Source organism: Sus scrofa, chromosome 7 (genome assembly GCF_000003025.6).
Source record: "Sus scrofa isolate TJ Tabasco breed Duroc chromosome 7, Sscrofa11.1, whole genome shotgun sequence".
In the NCBI taxonomy this organism is placed as follows: Eukaryota; Metazoa; Chordata; class Mammalia; order Artiodactyla; family Suidae; genus Sus; species Sus scrofa.
The window spans coordinates 55,654,173-55,681,615 of NC_010449.5; the positions used below are offsets into that span (position 1 = coordinate 55,654,173).

Below are 27,443 nucleotides of genomic sequence, written 5' to 3' on the forward strand. Positions count from 1 at the left end.
CCCCCCTCCGGCTGCGTGGCCCCCCCAACTGCACAGAGGCACCCCCGCCTGCCCCCCTTATGGAATCCGCCAGTCCTCTGAGGGCCTCCGCCTCCTTTCCTACCTGGACAGACACAGCAGACCGCTTTGTGAAGAGCTTTTTAGTAGCTAAACATGGCACCATGTGTTCCGAGGACAATATAAATTACAGTACGCAGAACCACGCACTGGCTGAGGTAAAACACTCTGTTCCTGCCTCATGTCACCATGAGGGGAAACACACAGATACTTTAAAAACATCTTGCTTATAAAAAAATAGCCCCTGGAGAGGCCTCCTAAGAGGGGCTGAGAGGCTCACCCTCGCCAAGTGGTGCTGGAGGGAGGTGGGCAACTGCGGCCACCCGCTGGGCTCCGGCCCGGCCACCAGGGCAGCCCACAGCGCTCCCACCCCGCTACTGCCGGCCCAGAGCTCTGTCCAGGTTGCTTTTGATGGTGTCCAGGAAGTCCGAGGTGTTCAGGAAGTGCTCGTTCAGCTTCACACTGCAGAGAAAGCAGCACATGTGAGGGCAGAGCCTGAGCGTGGCTGTCCAGACAGCAAGCAGCCCTCCTGGGCAATGCCCAGGCGACAGGCCAGAGGCCACCCACAGCCAGTATCAAAGGGCCACAGCAAACAGCCTGTCTTTGCTTTTCCAGGTGAACGGGCAACTAGGTACAAGCTTTCCTGGGAGAAGCCGGGAGATGGGTGTGGCAGGGGATGCAACGTTCTAGGCGGCTAGCTTCAGGGCCATGGACCCACTTGCTGTGCCCAGTGGCAGGGAAGGTGGCCCAAGCCATCCCTCAGGGCCATGGACCTGTCCTGCCCCGGGTAGCCAGGCGGACTCAGGAGGAGGCCTCTAACAGGGGCCCTGGACTTCTTTCCATCCAACCCCGAGGTCCTAGAAGGCCAGCCCTGCCCAGGACCCCATGCCACCCACTTGCTGAGGCCATGGATACAGCCCGCCAGGTCCTTGGTCATGGCTCCGCTCTCTACTGTCTCAACACACACCTTCTCCAGAGTCTGAGCAAACCTGCAGGGGAAGAGGCGGAGTGAGAGAGCCCCCCGCTCTGCAAAGCCAGGGCCCACAGCCCGGTCAGGCCCTCCCTCTGCACTCACCTGATCAGGTCTTGGTTTCCGTCCAACTTCCCCCGGTGCTCCAGGCCACGCGTCCAGGCAAAGATGCTGGCGATGGGGTTGGTGCTGGTAGGCCGGCCCTGGAGGCAGGGGTCACAAAGGGATCAAGAGCCAACCAGCCAACAGAAGGGCCATCTGGAGTTCCCACTGTAGCTCAGCAAGTTAAGAACCTGACTAGTATCCCTGAGTATGTAAGTTCAATCCCTGGCCTCACTCAGTGAGTTAAGGACGGTGTTGCTACAAGACAGGCATAGGTCACAGATGCAGCTCGGATCTGGTGTTGCTATTGCAGTGGCTGTGGCATAGGTTGGCGGCTGTGATTCAAACCCTAGGCTGGGAACTTCCATTTGCCTTGGATGTGGCCCTAAAAAGACAAAAAAGAAAACAAAAGCCACCTGGACCCAGTCGGTTGCCCACCTCTGGACTGACAGGGCCAGACCCATGCTCCCAGCCCTAGGCCCAGTGGGCTCCGGCCCCCAGGGTAGCCGGGCACGAGGCCACGGTCCTCACACTCACCTTCTGGTGCTCCCTATAGTGGCGGGTGACTGTCCCATGAGCAGCCTCAGCTTCGATGGTCTTGCCATCCGGGCAGACCAGCACAGACGTCATCAGGCCAAGGGAGCCAAAGCCTGGAAATAGGCACAGCGCCTTCTCAGTGCCAGCGTCTCTCCTCAGACCACTGGGTTGAACCCTCCTACCCGCCTGCTGCTGTTGCAGCTGCTTCTCAGTTTATGTCTCCACCCACCTCCAGCTCTAACTCAGAGGAAGGAGGATCTTTCAGGCTTGTTTCCCCTTGTTCCAGGTCTCCAGAGCCCAGCACAGGGCAGGGGGGACCTCAGGTGCTCATCCTCAGCCTGTTAGCATCCATCTGCATCAGAGCTGGAGCCGTAGTCACCAGCCTACGCCACAGCCACAGCCACAATGGATCCGAGCCACGTCTGTGACCTCCACCACAGCTCATGGCAATGCCAGATCCTTAACCCACTGGTCGAGGCCAGGGATCAAACCCACATCCTCATGGGTTTGTTTCTACATTGTCACAACAGGAACTCCTAGAGGAAAAATCATTTGTCTAAGAATTTATTGCCAGAGTTCCCTGGTGGCCTAGTGGTTAAGGATCCAGTGTTGTCACTGCTGTGGCTCAGGTTTGATCCCTGACCTGGGAACTTCTGCATGCCACAGGCAGGGCCAAAAAAAGGGGGGGATTTTTGCTGTTGGGGCAGAGGAGGTAGGAATCTCTTCTCCATTTTCAGCTGGGACCTGATATTCAGCAACCCTCATACGCTTAAGGGTACCTCTCATCCTTTCTCTTGGCTGCTAGGGATTTTTTTTTTTTTTTTTTTTTTTTTTTTTTTTGCTTTTGCTTTTTAGGGCCACACCCACGGCATACGGAAGTTCCCAGGCTAGGGGTCAAATCAGAGCTACAGCTGCCAGCCTACGCCAAGGCCACAGCAATGCAGGATCAGAGCCTCGCCTGCGACCTATGCCACAGCTCACAGCAACACCAGATCCTTAACCCACTGAGCGAGGCCAGGGATTGAACCGGCATCCTCATGGATCGTAGTCGAGTTTGTAACCCACTGAGCCACAATGGGAACTCCTGCTAGGGATTTTCATCCTTCCATTCTAGATGGGAATTATTCTAGTGAGAGGATCACACCAAACTTTTCAAAATAAAGCCAAAGGTTTTTACAAAGCACTGAGATCCCCTGCCTTTTTATTACAACCTGGGGTGGGCCTCACTTTCACCTTACCAGGAGCCAGCCTTGCCCCACCTCCCAGAACCTGGCTTCTCCTCCACTCGCTGCACTTCACATGTGGCCTCCTGCCACCATGTCACCTGCGCTGGTTCCCAACACAACTGGACTATTCCTTTTGGTCCTTCCCCAGGAGCTTCAAGCAGACTTTCTGCTACAACCCAACTCATCTCTCAGGATGCTCGAGGCCCTGGGAAATGTTGGCCATCATCTTTAATATTCTCCTACATCCAAAAGATTTATGGTGCAAAACAAATTCTCTGTAATTGAAAGAGCATCAGGTTGTGCTCAATCCCCTTTTTCTACTGGAGCCAAACCTAGTCCAAACCTGGAATCAAACAGAGTCACTTGGCCTCTTCATAGATGGGAACAGCCTCGGGGCTGACACACCTTTAGGACCTGAATTTCTCGGTCTTCCTTAGTCTGGAAGGGCAGCCTTACTAATACCCCAGTCCAAACCTAACTTATCCTTCCTCATTCAAACAACAGGGAGCCCCTGGTCCTTGCTGTCCACAGGGGACCCTGCAATGACCAGGCCAGCCCCAGTCCTGCTGCTACACTAGAGACACTTTCTCCCAAAAGGTTCTGAAAATCCCCCCACGGAGGGAAGACCAACGGTCCACCCCCGTGGGGAGCAGGTGCTGCCAGCATACCCTGGGCCAGGATGTCCGACTGCACGTCTCCATCGTAGTTCTTGCAGGCCCACACGAAGCCGCCCGAAGACTTGAGGACCTGAGCCACCATGTCATCAATGAGCCGGTGCTCATACCAGATCTTATACTTGTCGAAATCGGTCTTATAGTGCCTGGGAGCAAAAGGGCCTGTTGTGGGGAGAAGGCAGGAGGCTGACAGGTTGGGGATCCCTCCCTGAGCCTCCGAGCTGAGACAGAGGCCCTTGGACAGCCACCACCCCGGGTGGGTAAGGGCTGGGGGTATAGCCAAGGGCCCTGGGAAGTAGGAAAGGGAGAGGCCGTTACTTCTCAAAGATCTCCTGGAAGATGTCTTTGAAGCGCCCGTCGTAGGCTTTCAGAATGGTATTCTTGGTGCTCATGTAGAGCGGCCACTTCTTCTGGATGGCGTACTGGAAGCAGCTGTGCGCGAACCCTGAGATGGACTGCAGGGAGAGAGCAGTGCCTGGCGTGGTCCCCCAGGGCAGTCCCAGGCCCTGAGAACAGCACATCATCCCTCCACATAGCCCTCCCAGGCAGCCAGGCTTAACTTGCTCCCTCTGAAGTGAGCATCTGCTGTTTCTGCTGCCCCAGCCTGGGAGGAGGCAGCCCCCCAGCTTTGCTTTGGAAAGCTACCACCCTCTCCAGTGCTTAGACCGTACGGCTGGGGCGGGACTGATGCTGTCTGCCCACCATCCTGTCTCCAGAGTTGATGGTGCATCCGGCAATTATCCAATCAGAGCCCTTCCTCCCTGGGGCCCGTGATTGGCTCGGAGATGCCCATGTGACCCAGGCCTATACCTTTGCTGGAACCAGGAGCAAAAAAGCTTTTTTTTCTTTTTTTGCTTTTTAGGGCTGCGCCTGCAGCATATGGAAGTTCCCCAGGCTAGCGGGTGAATTGGAGCTACAGCTTCCAGCCTACACCACAGCTAAGCAACTCAGGATCTGAGCTGTGTCTATGACCTACACCACAGCTCACCGCAACGCCGGATCCCTGACCCACTGAGTGAGGCCAGGGATCAAACCTGAGTCCTATTGGATGCTAGGCAGATTCGTTTCCACTGCTCCACAACGGGAACTCCACAACAGGAACTCCAAAAAAGGCTCTTTTCTGATAGGGTAGCCAGACGGGCCGGGATAAGCCTGGAGCCACGGGTGGCCATTTCTTCATGAGAATGAGAATGAGAATGAGGCCAACCACAGAGGAAAGACAGCCCCAGAGCTGGAGGTTGGGAGGGGAAGAAGTGCTTACCCAGTTTGCTGCGAGCCAAGAGTTCTGACAAGCAACACGCCCCCAAAGGTGCACTCGAGGAGTTCCCCATCATGACTCAGAGGTAACAAACCCAACTAGTATGCATGAGGACACAGGTTTGATTCCTGGCCTCGCTCAGTGGGTTAAGGATCTGGCGTTGCCATGAGCTGAGGTATAGTTTGCAGAGGCAGCTTGGATCCCGTGCTGCTGTGGCTGTGGTGTAGGCCGGCAGCTGCAGCTCCGATTCAACCCCTACCCTGGGAACTTCCTTACGGCACTTGTGCAGCCTTAAAGACCCAAAATCGGTGCACCTGAGAACGGGGACAGGGACATGGGGGAGCAGGTGCAACTGGCCTAGCAGGAATGGGACCATGCCCAGGGGCCTCTGAACAGATCTAAGATGCATTTGCTCTCAGGCCGCAGACCTTCTTCAGGCCACCCAAGCAGGAAGAGCCAGCGCCACCAGCCCAGAGAGGGGCACACAGAGAGACAGGCACTGGGAGGGCGCGCAGGAGCCGCTGCTCACCTCATCTGTGTTGTACATGCCCATGCCCACGCCGCCTGCGGGGAAGTTGTACACTTCCCACTGCTTGGCACTGCTGCCGTCCTTTGGGGTGAAGACAATCTTGAACGTGCCCGCCCGGTCAACCACAAAGTCTGTGGCCTTGTACTGCAGAGACAGGAGGGCGGCTCAGTCCAAGGGCTCCAGACTGGGGCCCAGGCCCTTGGAGCCCCACGGCCACTGTGGCCCACCTGGTCGCCGTGAGCGTGCCTGCCGATGGTGATGGGCTTGGTCCAGCCAGGCACAAGGCGTGGGATGTTCTTGCAGATGATGGGCTCCCGGAAAACAGTCCCCCCGAGGATGTTCCGGATGGTTCCATTGGGACTCTTCCACATCTTCTTCAGCTTGAACTCTAGGAGGACAGAGATGAAGCAGCCCCACTGCAGCCCCCTTCCAGCAGCATGTGAACCCCAAGCAAGAACACAGCCAGATGGGGTCCTCACAATCATTAAGGGGGAAACACAGGGTCTAGAATGTACGTGTGGCTTCCGGAATCAGATCTCTTGGCTTCAAGGTGCCAGTTCTGCCACCTCTTGACTGTGAGGCCTTAGGCAAGAGGCTGAACTTGAGCTGTAAGATGAAATTGTTGCTGGGAGTTCTCTTGTGGCTCAGAGGGTTAAGGGTCTGGTATTGTCACTGCAGTGGCTCGGGTCAGTGCTGTGGCATGGGTTCCATCCCTGGCCTGGGAATTTATGCATGCCATGGGTGTAGCCCCCCAAAATGAAGCTGTTGTTCAAACACCTAGCCTTTTGGGTTGTTGTGAGAACTAAATGAATGTATGGATAAAATGCCTAGAACAGTGACTGGCACGTAAACGCTCAGCAGTTATTAATACTGACACAGCTCCATCCGATGAACCCTGTCTTACTTCAGACACTCTGGTTCTGGCCCCAGTACTGTCACTAACCACCAGGTTCACCCAAATTACTAAGACTGTGACCCTCTACTTCCTTGTCCATAGGTGGGGATATATATATACATATCCCAGGGTTCTGGAGAAATTAAAGAAAACCAGCTGGAAGAGTTTAGAACTAAAATGATTCTACCCCTAAGGTCAGGAAAATCTGCATGACAGAAGGAGGCCTGGAGAGTTTGGAGATGTGTCTCTTTTTTTTTTTTTTTTTTTTTTGCTTTTTAGGGCCATACCCTTGGCATGTGTAGGTTCCCAAGTTGAATCAGAGCTACAGTTGCCGGCCTACACCACAGCCACAGCAACATGGGATCCATGCCGCATCTGCAACCTCCACCACAGCTCACAGCAATGCCAGATCCTTAACCCACTGAGCAAGGCCAGGGATCAAACCCACATGCTCATGGTTACTAGCCGGATTCGTTTCTGCTGTGCCGCAATGGGAACTCCCTGGAGATGTGTCTTGAAGGCTTCTTTCAGTCCCTCATACTGCAGGAAGTGGGGAGACTCTGCACTTTCTAAATCACCCTTTCTTAAATTTTCCAAATCCAGACCCTTTACCCACACACTGGTGTCATTGCATGAAACCCTGAAGAGCAGGCCCCAGAATGAGACCAGATCAGCAGCCAGTCCAGGCCTAGTGGGGGTACCTCTCTGAGAGGCGCCCCCCCTCCCCCGCCATGGCCACAGGAACAGTGGGCAAACCTTCAGTGCCAAGACAGTGGCAAGAGACATTGTGAGGCCCTGCAGGATACGGGCCTGACACACAACAAGGCCCTGGACAAAGGTGGCCCCAGAGTCTCTATAAACCTGCCAGCAGAACAATCCAGCAGGCCAGAGGGGCAGGCTGTCCTTATTGTGACAGGTCAGCATCAGCTTCCTCCTTCTCCTCCTCAATGTGACTGGTGACACCCACACTGGCCAGAGCCACACAGATCGGCAGGAACACCACCAGCCTGGGAGCAGGGGACAGAGACTCTGGTCCCAACTTGGCCACACCCTAACTGGGGGACCTAGGCCAGCCCCTCCACCGCCCCCTAGCCTCCTCCATAGGAAGCTCCAAGGCTCTGCTGTTTGCTGGGCATTCACGGGCAGAATTCACGTCATAGCCCCCACTGCCCCAGCCACCCACACCCTCGCACCTTCCACACGGGCCTCATCGGGGGTGATGGTGGCACACTTGACAGCCACGCTGTACTTCTGGGTGGCCAAGGCGGAGTCGATGGTGACCTGATCGTTGGTCTGGTCCCGGTTTGGGAGCCCCAGGTCAAAATACTTGAGCTGGACATCCACGTGGGGCAGGATGAGCTAGAGACAGATGGCAGGGGCATGGCATCAGCCTAAATGACTCTGACTCAGGGGCATGTGGGGGCGTGGCAGAGGTCACCCATCAGGAGGGGGAAGAGGAAAGGCCAGCAGAGGGCTGGCCAAAGCTGGCAGGAGGTTGGGGCTCTGGAGAGAAGCCAGCAGACCTGGCTACAGGCTCTCAGAGGGCTCAACCCCTAGCGTGGACCACGAGCCCCCATCAATTCAGCTGAACCCCAAGTCCAAGGCCATCTAGAGTTCTTGATACAGCGGGTTCCCTCCTTTCTCCCATTCAGAAATGGCAAGACTCCACCTCCACCATGCAGACGTACACCTGATGTGGGGGACTTTGCGTGTGACAGTGTGTCCTCCCGAGCAGACCCAGACCACAGTAGACTGGAGAAGCCAAGCAGCCACCCTGGGAACCATCAGCCATGGTGGCTCAGACATGTCCTCCAACACACACCAAGCTACGACTCACAGTGACACCCCTGCACTATTCGGGAAAGCTGGTGGTGTGCTCAGCTGCAGGCTGTGTCCTCACCCCGCACGCCAGCCCTGTCCTCCTTTCACTCCCTCAAGGAAGCACATCAGAATGTAGATCAAGACGACATGCAGAATCGGCTTGGAATCTGCACACATTTTTCTTTTCTGCTTTTGTTTAAGGGTCGCATGTGTGGCATATGGAAGTTCCCAGGCTAGGGGTCCAATCAGGCTAGGGGTCTACAGTTGCTGGCCTAGACCACAGCCACAGCAACATGGGATCTGAGCTGCGTCTGCGACCTACACTACAACTCACAGCAATGCCAGATCCTTAACCCACTGAGCCAGGAATTGAACCGGACACTAGTCGGGTTTGTTCCCGCTGAGCCACAATGGGAATTCTGGCACACGTTTTATAAAACATGCAGGCAAAAACAGTTTTCAAAGCTTTGTGACATGCTCTTATAGGTTATAATCCTTAAATCTGGCTCAAATAAAAATTTCCATTTCTTTCTTAGAGCAACTGATTTTTTTTTTTCTGACTATGCCTGCAGCATGCAAAAGTTCCTGGGCCAGGGATGCAAAGCGGTAACCACAGCCATAACAGTGACAACACCAGATTCTTAACCTGCTGGAGGGCCACCAGGGAACTCTCTCCATTGATTAATGTTTTTTTTTTTTTTAAGGGCCCTACCTGCAGCATATGGAAGTTCTCAGATTAGGGAACTAATCGGAGCTACAACTGCCGGCCTACACCACAGCAACGCAGGATCTGAGCTGACCCTGCAACCTACACCAGAGCTCACAGCAACGCCAGATCCTTAACCCACTGAGCGAACCGGCGTCCTTCCTCATGGATCCTAGTTGGGTTGTTAACCTCTGAGCCATGAAGGGAACTCCCTCAACTGATTAATTGTTCATCAACATGCAGGGCTTAGCTGGCAGAATATCAAAGACATCCACCAGAGTACCCCTGGAGTCTACTCAGAACTGCTGCGTGGGACCAGCTTGGGTCCATTGATCCCACTGGCTTCTCAATGCTCCTCAGGTGTTCCAGGGAGTTCACCTGAGATTCAGATCGCATTGTTTATGTGATGATCCTAAAAATTTTATTCTGGTTTTGCTGGTTTTCACTTAAGATTTGGTGTCTAACAGGTCACCAGGGCATTTCCTAGTCAGAACCTTGAGGGTCTGGGCCCAGGGAAACACAGGCGGCTGGGCTTTTGGTAAATGGTTTAAATCGAAGAAATGAGCTGATATATGGTCTGAACTTTTGCTAATAAAATGACTGAATTAGTCAGCTCTGAAGTATAAAGGGACATTTTGCTCCTTCTAGCTGAAACCGAGCAGGACCCAGGGGGACCCTCCCAGGTACAAATCCCTTTCTGGTCCCAGTTTCTTATTTGCAGGATAAAGGCTTCAGCCTCCTAGACTTTCCTGAATAGCAAATGGCATTTTCAAACGGTTACTAATTTGGGAAGTAAGGGAAGGCAGAAACAAAGCTCGAGCAATCAAGAATATGTAGGGCAGCAATTAAAGCAGCTGCAGCTCCAATTCGACCCCTAGCCTGGGAAATTCCTATGTTATATTTATGGCCCTTAAACAAACAAACAAAAAATTCCCCGATGGAGTTGCCTGGTGGCTTAGTGGGTTAAGGACCTGGCATTATCACTGCTATGGCAAGGGTTTGATCCCTGGCCCAGGAACTTCCACATGCCATGGGCATGGGAAAAATTAAAAAAAAAAAAAAAAACTCCCTGAAACCATCGAGGAGTTCAGAATTTGGGGAGGCAGGGAACGAGCTATTCATCCTCCTACTGGCCCTGCAAAAAAACCTTTCTCTGCTCCAATAAATAATTAAAACATGCAAGCTCTGGCACTGGCAGAAAACAAAGACAGCTTAGGGCAGTCCCCTGCCGATGCCCTAGAAGCCATGAGTGATCTAGACATGACAGAAGGGAAGACAGAAGGAGAGAAACAGGACAACTCCTGCCCACCAGGGTGACCTGAAGTGGGGCCCAAGAGACCTGGGCTGGGATTGAACTCTGAGCCTGGCTGGCCACGTGAAAGGCCGCCCATTTCAGAAGGGAACTACCTTCTCCTTGATGAACTGCCAGATGATTCGGGTCATCTCATCACCGTCCATCTCCACCACCGGCTTCGCCACCTTGATCCTCTGGTCGGCATCTAGAACCAGGCACACATGAGCACATCACACCTCTGGGGAGGTTGCTGGGGGAGCCCTTCTCCTCCCCAGCCAGCCCCACCCTTCACCGCGGAGGGAGGAGTGGTCAGCCAGGGCCCAGCGGCCAGCATTCACGCCCCCTCCTGCAGGAGCAGCTCCAAGAACGCTCGGGGGGAACCAGGAGCCCCCACTGAGGATGGCCAGCTAGGACTGGCCAGATGCCAGCCTAGCCAGTCAGATTTTCTCCCCTGGTACAGATGGAAGGGGAGACCAATATAGAATGAATGCCAGCTGGGGCCGCCTTCTCAAGCAGCGCGTCCAGGAGAGGCTGCCTTCAGGCTGCTGACACCCAGTTCCCTGCGGCAGCCCCGAATCCCCTCTAGTCCAGTCCCTGCCATTTTGCAAGCTATCCCATGTCCTTGCAACAACTTCCTCTCAAAGGTAGCCCATCGCTGACTCTGTTGCTTGCAACCAGGGAGCCTGACTAACTTGCAAGGAGGAGGAAAACTGTATGGAGCACCTCCCATGTGCCTGAAGGTACATCACACCCTCACAGTTACTCCTCCAAACCCCTCAGCAAGGGAGTGCCATTATCTCTAACAGAGGCTCAGAGAGGTTATCAGGTCACTGTCAAAGTTCACACAGCTCAGGAGTTCCCATTGTGGCTCAGCGGAAATGAACCCAACTAGTATCCATGAGGATGTGGGTTCGATCCCTGGCCTCGTTCAGTGAGTTAAGAATCCCGCATTGCCATGAGCTGTGGTGTAGGTGGCAGATGAGACTTGGATCCCCAGTTGCTGTGGCTGTGGTGTAGGCCAGCAGCTACAGCTCCAATTCAACCCCTAACCTGGGAACCTCCATATGCTGCAGGTGCGGCCCTTTTTAAAAGGAAAAAAAAGGAGTTCCTGTCGTGGCTCAGTTGTTAACGAATCCAACTAGGAACCATGAGGTTGCAGGTTCAATCCCTGGCCTTGCTCAGTGGGTTAAGGATCCAGCGTTGCCATGAGCTGTGGTGTAGGTCGCAGACGAGGCTCGGATCCCGCATTGCTGTGGCTCTAGTGTAGGCCGGTGGCTACAGCTCCGATTAGACCCCTAGCCTGGGAACCTCCATATGCCACGGGTTTAGCCCTAGAAAAGGCAAAAAGACAAAAGAAAAAAAAAAAAAAAGAGAGAGAGAGAGAGAGAGAAAAACTCATACAGCTTGAATACAGCAGAACCAGGAAGATTCACGCCTTCCTCCATGGGCACCTGGGAATAGAACCCAGAAGCCCTGGTCCACTCTGGCTTAGTCTGCCAAAGATGCATCAAAGGACAGCACTAGCGGCTGATCCAGGCCCAGGGAGGTGGTGGAAGAGGAGACAGGAGCCGCATAGGCTCTTCAAGGAAAGTCTGACTCATGAGAAAAACCAACGGTCTGGGAAGTGAACTCCAAAGAACACTCAAGAAAATGGCCCATCCAATCCATCAGTGCAGGCTGCTGTGAGTAAGGCTTGTTGAACCTAAACCTGCAGCAGGTGAGGCCACCACAGCCTGGCAAGAAGCAGCAATTACAGAGAGAGCAGGCAAGATCCCCATAAAACCTTCAACTCGGGTTCAGGCATCAGGAAGTCTCACCCACAGCTGAACCTCAGATGGGAACAGAACCGCTGAAAAAAGGGCCCTGTCCCCAAAGGGGGCCTCCTCAGCCCTGACTTAGGGCCCATCCACTCACTCTTAGGTTACACACAGTCCTTACAGATGAAGTTATGGGTCTTCAATCTCACGAAGGATTAGACAGCAAATCAGAAGAGGGGAAAAGGATTTTCACTTGAAAACACCAGGTGTCATCTGCTAGGCTGACAGCAAGGGATAGATGCTTATGAAAAGGAGACCTAGGAAAAGACAAAGCATGGCTCCCTAGGCTCATTGAAAACAAAAGTGACCAAAGCTGGGAGGTTACGATGCGGCCGGTAGGTTAAGAATCTGACTGCGGGGAGTTCCCATTGTGGTGCAGTGGTTAACGAATTCGACTAGGAACCATGAGGTTCGATCCCTGGCCTTGCTCAGTGGGTTAAGGATCCGGCATTGCCGTGAGCTGTGGTGTAGGTCGCAGACCCAGCTCGGATCCCGCGTTGCTGTGGCTCTGGCGTAGGCTGGCAGCTACAGCTCGGGAGCAGCCCTAGAAAAGGTAAAAAGACCGAAAAAAAAAAAAGAATCTGACTGCAGGGATGTAGGTCACTGCAGAGGTCGGGTTTTGATCCCCAGCCTGGTGTGGTGGGTTAAAGGATCTGGCATTGCCACAGCTCTGATTCAATCCCAGGCCCAGGAACTTCCATACGCCGTGAATGGGGCCATTAAAAAAAAAAAAAAAAAAAAAAAAAAAGTAACCAAAGCCTAACAGACCTCAAACACATAACTGTTCCACGAAACACACCACAGCCATGACTCACGACATCCTGACCCACTAAGAAAAAGGTGATTATGTGCAGCAAAATGACTCACTTTCTAAAGATGTGCAAACAGATTTTTTTTTTTCCTAATCTAAAAAGGAAGAAAAATGAAGCCCAAGGAGCATGGCTTGTGTCGGTGTCAGGGCAGATCCAAGGGCCTTGGCTCAATTGCAGCTTCTGGATGCCCTTGGGGAAGCAGAAAGCAAACACAGACTCAAAATATTTAATTCCCCAGGGAACAAGGTGGACAGAGTTGGCATTGCTCCAGCACTCTTCCCAAGATGCAAGGGTTACTTTAGACCCAAGCTACTAAATTCCTTCAGCTCTTCTCATGGAAAGCTTGACTGGAAAGGGCTTTAAGACGTGGAGAAAGTCTACTGGGCTGCACCAGAGGTAGCTTAGTTTTTAGCAGCATCTTCAAAGAGTTAACCTGATGGGAGCTAATCAAATTTTTTTCTCTTGTATGGGGCGTCATTAAAAAATCAGGATCCCTAAGGAGAGATTCATCTGGGGCTGGTCCTAAAGGTTTCAGCCTCAGCCTGGGCTCCCCTCAAGCTCTGAGCTTCAGGCACAGCATCCTATGGCTGTGGACACACCTCCTCCATGGGAGACCAATGTCAAGACCACAGCAGGCAACCCTTCCAGCTGTGCACACAGGTGTCAAACTCTCAAAAACCACAGGGCCCACTTAGTTACAACCAGGTGCTAAGCACTCCTTCCTGAAACACCTAAACACAGCAGTGCCTGTCCTCAAAGACTGAGTATGGAAGGAAAACCTACAGGTTTCAGGAAGGGCGAGGAACACTACTATCAAAGAGGAGTGCAGGGAGTCCCTGTTGTGGCGCAGCAGAAATGAATCCGACTAGTATCCAGGAGGATGTGGGTTCGATCCCTGGCCTTGCTCGTGGGTTAAAGATCTGGTGTTGTCGTGAGCCAAGGTGTAGGTCCTAGATGTGGCTTGGATCCCACATTGCTGTGGCTGTGGCGTAGACCATTAGCTGCAGCTCCGATTCGATTCCTAGCCTAGGAACTTCCATATGCCCCGGGTGTGGCCTAAAAAGGAAAAAAAAAAAAAAAAGAAAAAAGGAAAAAAACCCATAAAGTAACAAGTGTTGGCAAAGATGTAAAGAAATGAGAACTGCAACTTGCTGCTGAGAATATAAAATGGTGGCGTCACTATGGAAAACAGTATGGCAGTTTCTCGAAAAGTTAAAAATAGGATTACCATATAATCCAGCAATCCTGCTTCTCGATCTATGTCCAAAATAATTAAAAGCAGGATCTCAAGGAGTTCCCTTATGGCTCAGCCTTAATCCTAAGGGTTAAGGATCCAGCATTGTCACTGCAGTGGCTTGGGTTGCTGCTGCGCCATGGGTTTGATCTCTGGCCCAGGAACTTCCAAATGCTGTGGAAGTTCCCCCAAATAAAAAGCAGAGTCTCCAAGAGATAATAGTACATTCCTGCTCATAAAAGAATTATTCATAGCAGCCAAGAGGTGGAAGCAACCCAAATGTCCATCAACAGATGAAGAGAGAAACAAAACGTGACCTGAACCTCCAAGAGAATACGACTCTTGGAAATGAATCCAGGAAGGGCAAGGAAAATTTTCTCCCCAACAGTTAATGTTCATGATTCCAAGTTTTTCCCAAAATAGGCTCCCCACAACCTAAACACAGATGTACTTGCTTTGAAACTAAAAAGGGAAGTGCTTCTATGTTTTAGTGATGGATTTAGACCCAATAGCTTTGGCCATTTGTTCTTTAGTTTCAAATTCCACAAAGGCAAATTCCCTTTGGATTACAGTAGACTTAGGATGTGGTATGTGCATATAAACAACATCACCATATTTCCCAAAGGCTTTTTTTTTGAGGGTAGGGGGAAGCACACCTGAGGCATGCAGAAGTTTCAGAGCCAGGGATTGAACCCAAACTACAGCAGTAACCGGAGCCCCAGCAGTGACAATGTTAGATCCTTAACCTGCTGATCCACCAGGGAACCCTCTCCCAAATGCTCTTAAATCCAGCTGTGATTAACATTTTTGAAAAGTAGCTCATATTAGAACTGGTATTGAATATGTAAGGATTTAGTAACTATTTTGCCTAAGCTTTCTACAACTACTAAACGTTACTCAGAAAGTAAGTTTGTTTTTTTTTTTCTTGTCTTTTGTCTTTTGAGGGCCACATCCGTGGTATATGGAGGTTCCCAGGCTAGGAGTCTAATCAGAGCTAAAGCTGCCGGCCTACACCACAGCTCACGGCAACACCAGATCCTTAACCCACTGAGCAAGGCCAGAGATCGAACCCGAAATCTCATGGTTCCTAGTCGGATTCGTTTCCACTGTGCCATGATGGGAACTCCCCAGAGGTAAGTTTTACCTTGAATATTTTTCAAATGTGGTATATACAGACAGTGGAATGTTATTCAGCCTTAAAAAGGAAGGCAATGTGGAGTTCCCGTCGTGGCGTAGTGGTTAAAGAATCTGACTAGAAACCATGAGGTTGCAGGTTCGATCCCTGGCCTTGCTCAGTGGGTTAAGGATCCGGCATTGCTGTGAGCTGTGGTGTAGGTTGCAGACATGGCTCGGATCCCGCGTTGCTGTGGCTCTGGCGTAGGCCAGTGGCTATAGCTCTGATTAGACCCCTAGCCTGGGAATCTCCATATGCCTCGGGAGTGGCCCTAGAAAAGGCAAAAACAAAAACAAAACAAAACAAAACAAAACAAAAAAAAAAGGAAGGCAATGCTGACACATGCCACAACACAGATGAACCTTGAGGATGTCATGCTAAGTGAAAGAAGCCAGTCATAAAAGGACAAATACTGTATGCTTCTACTTCTGTGAAGTAAGCACCTGCAGTAGTCAAAATTATAGAAACAGAAAGTAGATTTGTGGTTGCCAGGGGCTGGGGGGAGGGGGAGGTGCTTAAAGGGCACAGAGTTTCAGTTTCACACCCTGAAAAAGTTGCTGAGATTGTTGAACAACAATGTGAATGTACTTAATTAACAGCTGCTGAACTGCACACATAAAAACCGGTAAGAGGGAAATTTTGTTATGCATTTTTTACCACGATCAAAAATAAGAAATTAAAAAAATTTTCTTTTGGTCACATTGTGACATTCTGAAGTTTCCAGGCCAGGGATGGAACTCATGTCACAGCAGCAACCAGGGCCACGGCAGTGACAATGTCGAATCCTCTAACCCACTGAGCCACTGAGGGAACTCCTTAAAAAATTTTTTGATGTTTTAATTTAAATCAGTCCAAAAAACAAACAAACAAAATTTTACATAAAAATCCAGCCCCAGAGTTCCCATTGTGGCTCAGAGGTAATGAACCCATTAGTAACCATAAGGACCTGGGTTTGATCCCTGGCCTTGCTCAGTGAGTTAAGAATCCAGCATTGCTGTGAGCTGTGGTGTAGGTCACAAATGCAGCTTGGATCCCGTGTGGCTGTGGCTGTGGTGTAGACTGGCAGCTGCAGCTCCAATTTGACCCCCAGCCTGGGAACCTCCACATGCCATGGTTGTGGCCCCTAAAAAAAAAAAAAAAAAATCCCAGCCCCTCTTGAAGAACCGGTCACTTCGGCCACACTGAGCCACAGCTTGCTCATAGCAAGGACAGTGGCCTCCATTCCAGGCTGCCATATGCCCTCCAGATGCCCTCCAGAGAGTCCCAAGGCACTGGAGTGTGTGACCTTGTCTGCTGTTCAGCCAGTACCATGGAGACACTCCCATCACCTGCCCCTGTCTGGGAGATAAGTGGTGACAGGCGACCTGAAATCCAAGGAACAGTGGCTGGGCCTCCCTGAAGGCTTCTGTGGGACAGCTACCATGAAAGCTCCAGGTGACATGCTGCACAAACACTATCCTCTTAGCCAGAGAGTGGGATGGAATTACACCAGTCACAAGAGGCCCATTAGGCCAACCCCCAGCAGGAGCACTAAGTAAGGATTTCAAAAGCCATTTCAGGTTTCAGGATCTACTTGCCACTCAAGGGAGTAGATGTAGCCTCCAGACTAGAGGTCCCTCCCAGGCCAGCCACCGGAGTTAATTGCGTTCGCCACATTCCTACCCAGGCTGCTCTCAGCAGAGGCTGCCAGGCCAGCACAGCCCAGCAGAACGTGGGGGAAGCCCCCAACTCCTGGGAGCTCATGTTGGGTGAAGGCAAGGCAGCAATTCTGGAAGAGACTCTAGTTTTTTGTTTTGTTTTGTTTGTGGGTTTTTTTGGTGCCAGCCTTCACTCCTTTTCTCTCACACCTACATCCAAACCATCAAAAGATCCCATTGGCTCTTTCTTCAAGATGCATCCAGGGGAGTCCCTGTTGTGGCTCAGTGATAATGAACTCAACTAGCATCCATGAGGACTCAGGTTCCATCTCTGGCCTCAGTGGGTTAAGGATCTGGCACTTCCATGAGCTACAGCGTGGGCTGCAGACACAGCCTGGATCCCACAGTGCTGTGGCTGTGGTGTAGGCCAGCAGCTGCAGCTCCAACTTGACCCCTAGCCCAGGAACGTCCACACTGCCCTATGCTGCAAGTGCGGCCCTAAAAAGCAAAAATACAAAAAAAAACAAAAAAAAAAAAAAAAAGCCATCCAGGATCCAGCTACTACAGTACCACCACCCAAGTCCAAGCCACCATCCTCTCTTGCCAGATTCTGACTATGGCTTGCTACCAGGTGCCTGAAGCCAGAATGTTCCTGCTACAATGTAAATCAGCACTCCTGTCAAAACCCTACAAAGCCTCCTCTTTCACTCAGAGTCCAGACCAAAATCCTCAAAAATGGCCTGCAAGCCCACCATGGCCTCCACTTCCTGACCTCATTTCTCATCACTCGCCATGGTGCACTGGGCCAGCCTCAGGCACCCCTTATCTTCTGCTTCCGCCACAAGCAAGGGGCCCTCTTCCACTGTGACCTGGGCACTTGCAGTTCCTTCTTCTTCTGAACACTAAGTGGCCTGTGTCCTTCACTCCCGCAATACTTCATTCAGTGAGATCTTTTCTAGCCGCCTGACCCACATCTTGCTTGCTTACTTGGTTCTCCTCAGCTCTTGTCACCATGTCACATGGCCAACTTCTACCTTGTTCACCATCCATCTCTACATTAGATTTTTTTTTTTTTTTTGTCTTTTTGCTATTTCTTTGTCTTTTTGTTGTTGTTGTTGTTGTTGCCATTTCTTGGGCCGCTCCCGCGGCATATGGAGGTTCCCAGGCTAGGGGTCGAATCGGAGCTGTAGCCACCAGCCTACGCCAAAGCCACAGCAACGTGGGATCCGAGCCGTGTCTGCAACCTACACCACAGCTCACGGTAACGCCGGATCGTTAACCCACTGAGCAAGGGCAGGGACCAAACCCGCAACCTCATGGTTCCTAGTCGGATTTGTTAACCACTGCGCCACGACGGGAACTCCTACATTAGATTTTTTTTAATTTTTTTATTATAGTTGATTTACGATGTTCTGTCAATTTCTGCTGTATAGCAAAGTGACCCAGTCCTACATGTGTATATCTATATACACATTCTTTTTTTCAGATTATCCTCCATCGTGTTTCATCACAAGTGACTATAGTTCTCTATGCTATTCAGCAGGATCCTACATTATACTTTAAGCTCCATAAGGGCATAAATCTTTGGCTTTTATTCCCAGCTCTAGTTCAGAACTTGGAATGTCCCTAGTACATAATAGAAGCAAAATATTTGTGTCCTCTGAGTGTCCCTAATATTTGTTGAAGTCCATAAATGAATGTCAAGTTTCAGTTGCTTCAGTCTGTGGTAAGGGCTGCCCTGCCCTAACCTTCCCTCTGGAGGAAAAATGCTCCCTCCCCTCCCCCATCCTGGGATGCATTTCCACACAGAGGGCAGTGAGTTCTCACCATCAAATTGCACCAGATGGAGTTCTGTGGGGGCTCAGTGGTTAACGAATCTGACTAGGAACCATGAGGTTGCAGGTTCGATCCCTGGCCTTGCTCAGTGGGTTAAGGATCTGGCGTTGCCGTAAGCTGTGGTGTAGGTCTCAGACATGGCTCGGATCCCGTGTTGCTGTGGCTCTGGTGTAGGCCAGTGGCTACAGCTCCGATTAGACACCTAGCCTGGGAAACTCCATATGCCTCGGGTGTGGCCCTAGAAAAGACAAAAAGACAAAAAAAAAAAAACAAAAAACTGCACCAGACCATACCAATGTCCATGGGTGGCATCTTCCTCTCTGTCCTGGAAGAGCTCACAATTTATCATGTGTTAATATTTATAATCTGCCAACCTTTTAGACAAGAGTTTACAGAAGTGTAAACCCCAGGGCAGGCCACAGAGGCTGGCTTCCCATAATCAGAGAGCAATTTTCTGCACCTCATCCTGGAATCGTGAAAGAGGCCTTAACCTCACACAGAGGATCTGAGGGGCAGGCAGGCCCCAGGCTTTTCCAGACTCTTCCTCAAAATCTATCACTGGGCCTAAACACAACCACCCAACACAGCTCTCTGATGGGATAGCTGTGGTCTTATCTGATGTGGCTAAAATAAGGCTCAGTGGGGAATACCTAAGAACTCTACCGGTGGGTCTGCAAAATTCTGAACAATTAAATAATTTCCTCTGGAATCTAAGAGTGCAGACAAGTCACCAAGATCTAAACAGTTAAGGGACAGGATGAGAAAATTAAGAAGTTTCCAGGCTAGGAGTTGAGCAAAGGAAAGCTAGGTAAGTAATTCTTCCACTGAGCAGCTGGAACAAGTCAACCACACCTCCCCAGACTGACTTATCAGAACCACCAACAGCAGTTGCTGGAGGCCTAGGAGTTGCAAAACATGGTGGGAATGACCCAGTAGCAAAAACATAAGGGTATTTTAGCCAAAGTGTATTCTTTCCTTGTCTTCAAGGGAAATGCCAAGTATTCTGTCTCTAGCACTGTTGCCAAGTAACAAGCTAGCAGAGGTCACAATTGCACAGTTGCACGTACAACTCAAAAACCAAGCAGTTCATTAGTAACCAATCCCACTTAGGGGTGGGAGGCTTCTAGAACCTGCAACTGACTGCTCTTTTATCTGGTACTAAAATTCAGGCCCCCAAAGGGGCTTTGTTTTCTTATTCGTATGGAGGTTTTGGTTTCTTTTTTCACCATCCATGCAGAAAAAAGAATTGGGAAAATGTAGCTAATTTCCACCATATTTTGCTGAAGGTGGTGCCATATGGGAAATTTTGTTTGAGGCCTGGGGACACTTGGAACCTTGGACTTGCCAGGCTGACCCCTTAGAGACAAATCCCATAAGTATAAAAGCAGAAATGCCCCCTTTCTCCTTGAAAGGGGAAGCAGGGGTGCCAGGGCCTGAGCTCTTCTCTCCCCCCTCCCCTCCCCTCCCAGCTCCTGTCAGCTGCTCCCACACTAGGTTAAAGATTACCTACTTCTAGCAGTAAGACCAAACTGCCTGCACACCACTCCCTCTTCCTCACTCCAAGGGGTTGTTGGCCAGGACAGGATAGGGGTTTCCATGACAACGGTCATTAGACCTAAAGGATCCACATTGTTCCCTGTCTTTTGTAGCCAGCGATGGAGAGCCAGGGCGCAGATCGATGCCCACCTGCCAAACCGCGTAGCCCTGCCTTGGTAATGGAAGTTCAGGCTAAGTCCTGCTTATTATGACCTGCTCACTAAGCCTGCCGTCTTCTCTCCAAGCAGAGGACTAAGAGTACCACAGAAGCTGTGACGAAAGATTGGGAAGGTGACATTTTGGCTCGGCCGCCAGGGCTCCCTGTCGGGAGAGCCGGCAGGGCCAACCAGCAGCACAGGCGCCGCAGGAGCTGGCTAGCGAGAAGAGGCAGGTCAAGCCAAGGAGAGGCCCCAGGATGGAGCTTCAAGTGCGTTGAAGGAGAAGGAGGGGCGTCCAAACAAAAGGGGAAAATTAAAAGGACACTCCTCCAGCTGTCACGTAAAAGGCTCCAAAAATAGCAGACGAGGGCCTGACATTGAGGAGGGATTACTAAGTGCCTGGCTGAGAAGGAAGGGAAGTGGATGCCCCTTCTCTCCCCTCCTTTGTCTGAGCAGGGACCGCGCGCGACCCTCCCTCTCGCGGGGAAAGCGGGCCGGGCGCTCCGGCCCCCACTCGGTTGCTTTGTCTCCCTCCAGGGGCGCAGAACCGGCAGGATACCCTCCGAGCCCCGGACACCCCCCAGCACCTCCTACAGGAATTTTTAGGGGCGCGGGATAGCAGGGCTGGTATCGCCCGGGCCACCAGTTGCCCCCTTCGTTCAAGTCCCCACCCCTGCGCCTGGCACGGCCTGGAAGGAGGGGCAGGGAAGCACATCTCCGTCCTCCTGCTCTTTTGTGCCCTGTCCCGCCGTACCCGGCCCGCGAGCTTCCCAGGTGGCGCTCGCTGGTCCCCGCCCGGAAGGCCGCCACGTCGCGGTGCCGGGCGCGCACCCCGCCCGGACCCTCCTCGTGGCACTCACAGTGGCGCCGCGGCTGCTCTTGCAAGTTGGGGGCTGTCAAGGCTGCCGGCGCCCAGGCCGGCCCGGAGCCGGAAGCTCGGCAGAGCGAGCGTACGACTCGCAGGTAACCAGCCATCCCGAGCAGACAGGCGGGCGGGCGGGCGGGCAGGCTGGCTGGCTGGCAGGCGCGCGCGGACGGACGAACAGGGGCGAGCGAGATCCGAGCGCCGGCCGCTGCTCCCGGCTGGCTGGTGGCGGGCTGCCGAGGCCTGCCAGGCGCGGGTCGCGCGGGCCGGGCCGGGCCGGGCCGGGCGGGGCTTCCGGGGCCCACCACCCTATTGGACCTCTTCGGGAAGAGGCGGGGCCATGCCGGGCAGAACTCCTCCTCTGGCCCTGCCTCAGCCCGGACCCCGCCCCCGCGCCTAGCCCGCGCTTCCCTGAGCGACGCGGGAAGCTAGCTCAGCTCGACTGGAAAGAGACGGGTGTAAAACCCACCGGGACCTTCGAGCGGCAGTGGGAGCTGGAGGATTAGGGAAGCCGTTAGGGAGGAAAACACTTCTCTCCAGGATGCCCTATTTAAACCAGGGTGTCACTTGCTGACACATCAGCTTAAACCCAAAAAGGCAAATCGAGCAAGCTCCTGCATCCTTCGCGTGGGCTGGGCTGAAACTCCAAGGCGCATTAAGCAGGGCGCGTTCCGCGTTCCTAAACCAAGGCCTTGGGCACCTCGGGTCTCCTCAGATTCGCTCTCAGATTCTCCTGTCCCCTCCACGTGTTATGTAAACTGACCCTAGTCAAGAATTGAAAAACTACTACTTCTCCCCAAAATGTCAAGCTGGTAGTCCTCAAAGTCATTCAGCATAGCCAGAGCCTGTTTCCTCCCCTCCAAAACGGTAGCTTTAACAGTAACAGGGCTGCCAAGAGGCTTGGGTGAAATAATGGTAAAGGCTTGGGTCACACCCGGTGCTCAAGGACAATCACTGATGCTTATCAGACAGTACTCTGGCAGCCTGGGCTGAATAAACTAAAGCAAACAGTTCCATTTTTGTCTGCTTTCATGCAAAAGACAGTACTGATTGGTTTTGCCATAAACAACCAAAGTCTTTCTCTCTTCACCCATTTTCTTGAAATGAGACATACCAGCTGGACTGGGTTTTATTTAGTAAAACTCTGACCCTAGCCCCTGCCCCCAACACACACACACACTTTGCCAGCCACACCAACTCACTCAAATACTAGCCACCTCTTTCTGTCCTGTGTTCCCAGCTCTCCTCTTCACTGCCTCAGAGTCAACATTGCCAGATGGAGCCAGGCCAGACAAGTGACCCTGAGTTACTGACTTCAAAGCTTCCTTCTCTCTGTCTCAACCAGGCAGAGCTACTGCTTTGCCTGGAGATCTGGTAGACTGGGTCCAAGAGAAGGCTGTTTTGGAGCCCTCCAAAGTCTGAGGCCTCAGTCAAAGGCCTGACCTTGAGCCAGTGTGTCCTAGAATAACCCATTATCCCTTTCATTCTGTTCCCACTTCTCTTGCTCAAAACACAAGTGGAGACCATGGAAGCCTCTGGTATTTGGCTTTCATGCCATCCTGATATTATCAGGTACCAGGGCCTCAGTGTCTACACCTGTAAACTGGGAGAATAACCTCTGAGGATCCTTCTAGCGCAAACAATCAGATTCTGTTATGTATGTCCTATACATACTCCCTATACTGCCACTTCCGAAACAGTCATAAAGAAGTTGCTGTCAGACTTCCCACTGTGGCTCACTTAGCAGGTTAAGGATGCAACATAGTCTCTGAGAAGATGTGGGTTCTGCCCCTGGCCTCGCTCAGCAGGTTAAGGATCTGGAGTTGCCGCAAGCTGAGGCGTAGTTTGCAGATGCAGTTCAGATCCAGTGTTGCTGTGGCTGTGAAGTAGGCCTGCGGCTGCAGCTCTAACTCAACCCCTGGCCTAGGAACATCTATAAGCTGCAGGTGCAGCCGTAAAAAGGACAAAAAAAAAGAAGAAGGAGAGAAATTGCTCTCCACCCCAGGGGCTCATCTGTTCCTCTCTAAGGTGAACCAGGGTGTCAGAAGCCTGGCAAGAGGCAATCCTAAAGCCTCAGTGTGTTCCAGAATCTGGCCCTTACCTGCAGAGAGATCAGAGTGGGAGCGCATGTGTCCTTTGCAAGCACAGCAGGAGACCAGGGCGGGCAAGGCAAAATCTTCAGATAAAACTGCTCTCACTGACTGCCTCCCAGGGCTCCAGCTCCTTGCTAGCCTTCCCCATACACTATATTTTTGGTGAGGCAGTTGGTGTGAGCTTCATTAGCTCAGACAGGTTAAGACACTTGCTCAAAGTCACACAGTTGGGAAGCAGCAGAACTCTCATACCCTGATGCACAGTCCATCGCTCTTTTCAAGAGAAAGAAGAGAAACTAGTGCACTTGTTTGGAATTCTTTTTCCTTTTAGGGCTGCACCCGCAGCATATGAAAGTTCCCAGGCTGGGTGCCGAGTCGGAACTGCAGCTGCTGACCTACACCACAGCCACAGCAATGCAGGATCCTTAACCAACAGAGTGAGGCCAGGGATCAAAACCGCATCCTCATGGATACTGGTTGGATTCATTTCCACTGAGCACAAAGCGAACTCCCTGTTTGGAATTTTTGTTTGTTGTTGTTGTCTTTTGACTTTTGTCTTTTTAGGGCTGCACTTGCAACATATGGAGTTTCCCACACTTGGGGTCGAGTCTGAGCTACAGCTGCTGGCCTACAGCACAGCCACAGCAATGCCAGATCCAAGCCTCATCTGTGACCTAACCACAGCTCACAGTAGTGCTGGATCTTCAACCCACTGAGCAAGGCCAGGGATCGAACCTACATCCTCATGGATTCTAGTCAGGTTTGTTAACCAATGAACCATGAAGGGAGCTCCTGTTTAGAATTCTTCATGGTGGTAACTACGGCCCTGAAAGTCAGTTCAGAGAAAGATGATGTTTAAAGGAAAGGTGGGAGTTCCCGCTGTGGCTCAGCGGTTAACAAATCCGACTAGTATCCATCAAGACGCAGGTTGGATCCCAGTGGGTTAAGGAACTGGTGTTGCCGTTAGCTGTGGTGTAGGCTGCAGACACAGCTTGGATCCTGAGTTGCTGTGATTGTGGTATAGATCAGCAGCTACAGATCTGAATTGACCCCTAGCTTGGGAACCTCCATATGCCACAGGTGCAGCCCTAGAAAAAGACAAACACACACACAAATACCTTGAGACAAACAGCAATAAAAACACAGCCATGAAAAATCTACGGGATGCAAAAGCATTTCTTAAGAGGGAAGTTCATAGCAATATAGGCCTTCTTCAAAAAAGGAAGAAAAACTTCAAATCAACATTCTAACTTATCACCTAAAGAACTACAAATAGAAGAACAAACAAGCTGTGCTCCCTTCGGCAGCACATATACTAAAATTGGAACGATAGAGTAGATTAGCATGGCCCCTGTGCAAGGATGACAGGCAAATTTGTGAAGCGTTCCATATTAAAAAAAAAAAAAAAAAGAACAAACAAGCTAAAGTCGGCAAAAGGAAGGAAATCATAAAGATCAAAGAGGAAATCAATATCATAGAGATAAAAAAATTGGAAAAAAAAAAAAAGGAAAGGTGCTTAGATTGTCCAGTTTGGGGTCAGCAGAACTGGCAACTCCTACCCTTGCACATTTTTATTTTTTTTATTTTTTATTTTTTTGTCTTTTCTAGGGCCGCTTCTGTGGCATATGGAGGTTCCCAGGCTAGGGGTTGAATCAGAGCTGTAGCCGCTGTCCTACACCACAGCCACAGTAACGCGGGATCCGAGCCGCGTCTGCAACCTGCACCACAGCTCACAGCAACGCTGGATCCTTAACCCACAAGCAAGGCCAGGGATCGAACCCGCAACTTCATGGTTCCTAGTTGGATTCATTAACCACTGAGCCACGATGGGAACTCCCCACCCTTGCACATTTAATCAAACCTCAATTCTTGGGTCTAGGTCAAGTGCAAGTTCCCTGTGGAGAAATTAGGAAAATACCTATCACTCTGTCTCTGTCCTCCAGGAGCCACAAATCATCACAAACCAAACACAAGAGGAAAATGCCCCAAGGGGAGTTTAGATGGCATATTAGGCATCTGGCAAAGAGAAAAATCACCTCTGATGGGGGAGACCTGGTGAGCTTAGGGCAGGAACATCCATCGCGTGTGCTCTTACGGATCTTTACGATGTGGGAGGAGACTGGCCAGGCAGAGGAGGCCTTGTACTGTACCCAGGTGGACAGTCAGGGCGTTAGTTTCCTGCTACACTTGCAGGCAGGGAGTAACACCTGGTAACACCCAGCACAGCAGTGAGGTGGTGTCAGGAAGTGAGGGATCAGGGCTGGGAAGCCAGGCCAAGGTTCCCGAACCAGAGGCAGGCCTGACCCAGGGTCCTGGTAGGACCGTCAAGGAGGAGAGAGACGGCAGAGATGAGGTAGAGATTACATCTGCGGGAATTGCAGGCTGGCTGGATGGGGAAGGAGTCCGAGTGACTCAGACTTCCATCCCTGGGGCTGGGAGAATGGTGATGCCATTATTAGAAATCAGAAAATGGGAGGGTGGTGGGGGAGGTGTTGCTGGCAGAGCTATTTATGGTCATCTCTACACTAATTTCCCAGCCAAGAGTCTGTGCTGCCTTCCCTTGTCAGCCTTCTCCACCACTTCCAGCACCCACACCCTGAAGCACAGCCCCGAGCAGTCACACCACACCTCCACTGCCTTATATGATAAAATCAGAATAGCTCATAACATCTTATGGCCTTGACCTCCCCCACCTCCCCAACCTCTCCTACTGTTCCCTCTGCAAGAACCCTGACTAGTCCTCCCCTCTGAGCAGTTGCAACATCCCTTCTTCCATCAAGTGGATTCTCCCCACTCCCTAGAGCCTGACCCCACTCATCTGTGATGGCCAAGTACAAACCCACCTTCTGGGCCTGAACTGGGTGCGCGGGTAAAGGGGAGGACACAGGATTCATTTACGCTTGAATCATCACGAAAGGTAAACAGACCCCCTTCCTAATGAAAAAATATAAAATACTACTCTGATTTTAACTTTGTAAAATAAATCTACAAGCAATAACAGACAAGGTCCAGAAACAAATCTGAAAGATTGTTTTTTCTTTCGATGCACCTGGGCCAGAGATCAAACCTGAGCCACAGCAGCAACCCCATGCTGCGGCAGGGACAAGGCCATATCCTTAACCCACTGCACTAGGAGGGAACTCCATCAAATTTGAAAGATTTTTTTTTTCCAGCCACACTTGGAAGTTTCCCGGCCAAGACGGAATCTGAGCCATATCTGTGACCTACACCACAGCTGTGGCAGTGCAGGATCCTCACCCCACTGAGTGGGTGACAGTGCATTGAACTGGCAATGCCAGATCATTAACCACTGCGCCACAGCAGGAACTCCAAATTTGAAAGTTTGTTGTCTTTAACCACAATGGGAAGTCCCAAATTTGAAAGATTTTAAAACAATATTTAATGTGAAATTTTCTCTCCGGATGCCTAAGATAATCATCAAAATTCCTGATTTAACTAGAGAGCCAAAGTTGGAGGAACGGGGAATGACTGAAAGGGCATTAGAAGAACCAGAATTGGGGTTCCCGCTATGGCTCATCAGAAACGAATCCCACTGGTATCCATGAGGATGTGGGTTCAATCCCTGGCCTCGCTTAGTGTCAGGGATCCAATGTCACCATGAGCTGTGGTGTAGGTCACAGACGTAGCTCGGATCCCACGTTGTTGTGGCTGTGGTATAGGCTGGCTGCTGTAGCTCCAATTTGACCCCTAGTTTGAGAATCTCCATATGCTGCAGATGTGACCCTAAAAAAATAATAAAACATAAAAAATAAATAAAAGAACCAGAGGCAACATTACCATGTTGGCAAGATTCCCAGAGCATAAAATTTTCTCCTGGTTTGTAGAAGATTTTTGTTATGATTGTCTCATTGCTTGGGCAAGTCACTTCTCTGAGCCTCAGTATCTTCAACTGCAAGTGAGGATAATAATAATACTTACTCCTAGCGTTATTAGGCTTTAAATAAATTCATGCAAATAAAATGCTTAGAATGGAGCACGGCACACATAGAAGAAACCCAGGGGTGGTGGTACTATTATCCGTTCATTCGAATCCACTCCGCACCAATTTACTGAGTTCCTGACATGGCCGCTGTGACCCAACCATGGACAGAAAGCCATATTCTATTCCTGAGAGGACCTAAATCCAGTGGGGGTGTCCAGAAGATAGAGATGCAAATGATGCAAAGATCATTTCAAAATACAGTGGACATG

At 51.2% G+C, this 27,443-nt stretch overlaps 1 protein-coding gene across 1 annotated transcript; it reads right to left on the reverse strand.

Annotated features, from left to right (window-relative positions):
* On the reverse strand, window positions 126–21,399 carry IDH2 (isocitrate dehydrogenase (NADP(+)) 2, mitochondrial). The gene is given in 11 exon segments (NM_001164007.1): window positions 126–519; window positions 954–1,046; window positions 1,133–1,230; window positions 1,667–1,779; window positions 3,561–3,712; window positions 3,885–4,021; window positions 5,354–5,497; window positions 5,581–5,741; window positions 7,442–7,607; window positions 10,183–10,274; window positions 21,134–21,399. Coding segments are annotated over 11 exon segments (1,359 nt in total). The 5' UTR covers window positions 21,249–21,399; the 3' UTR covers window positions 126–431.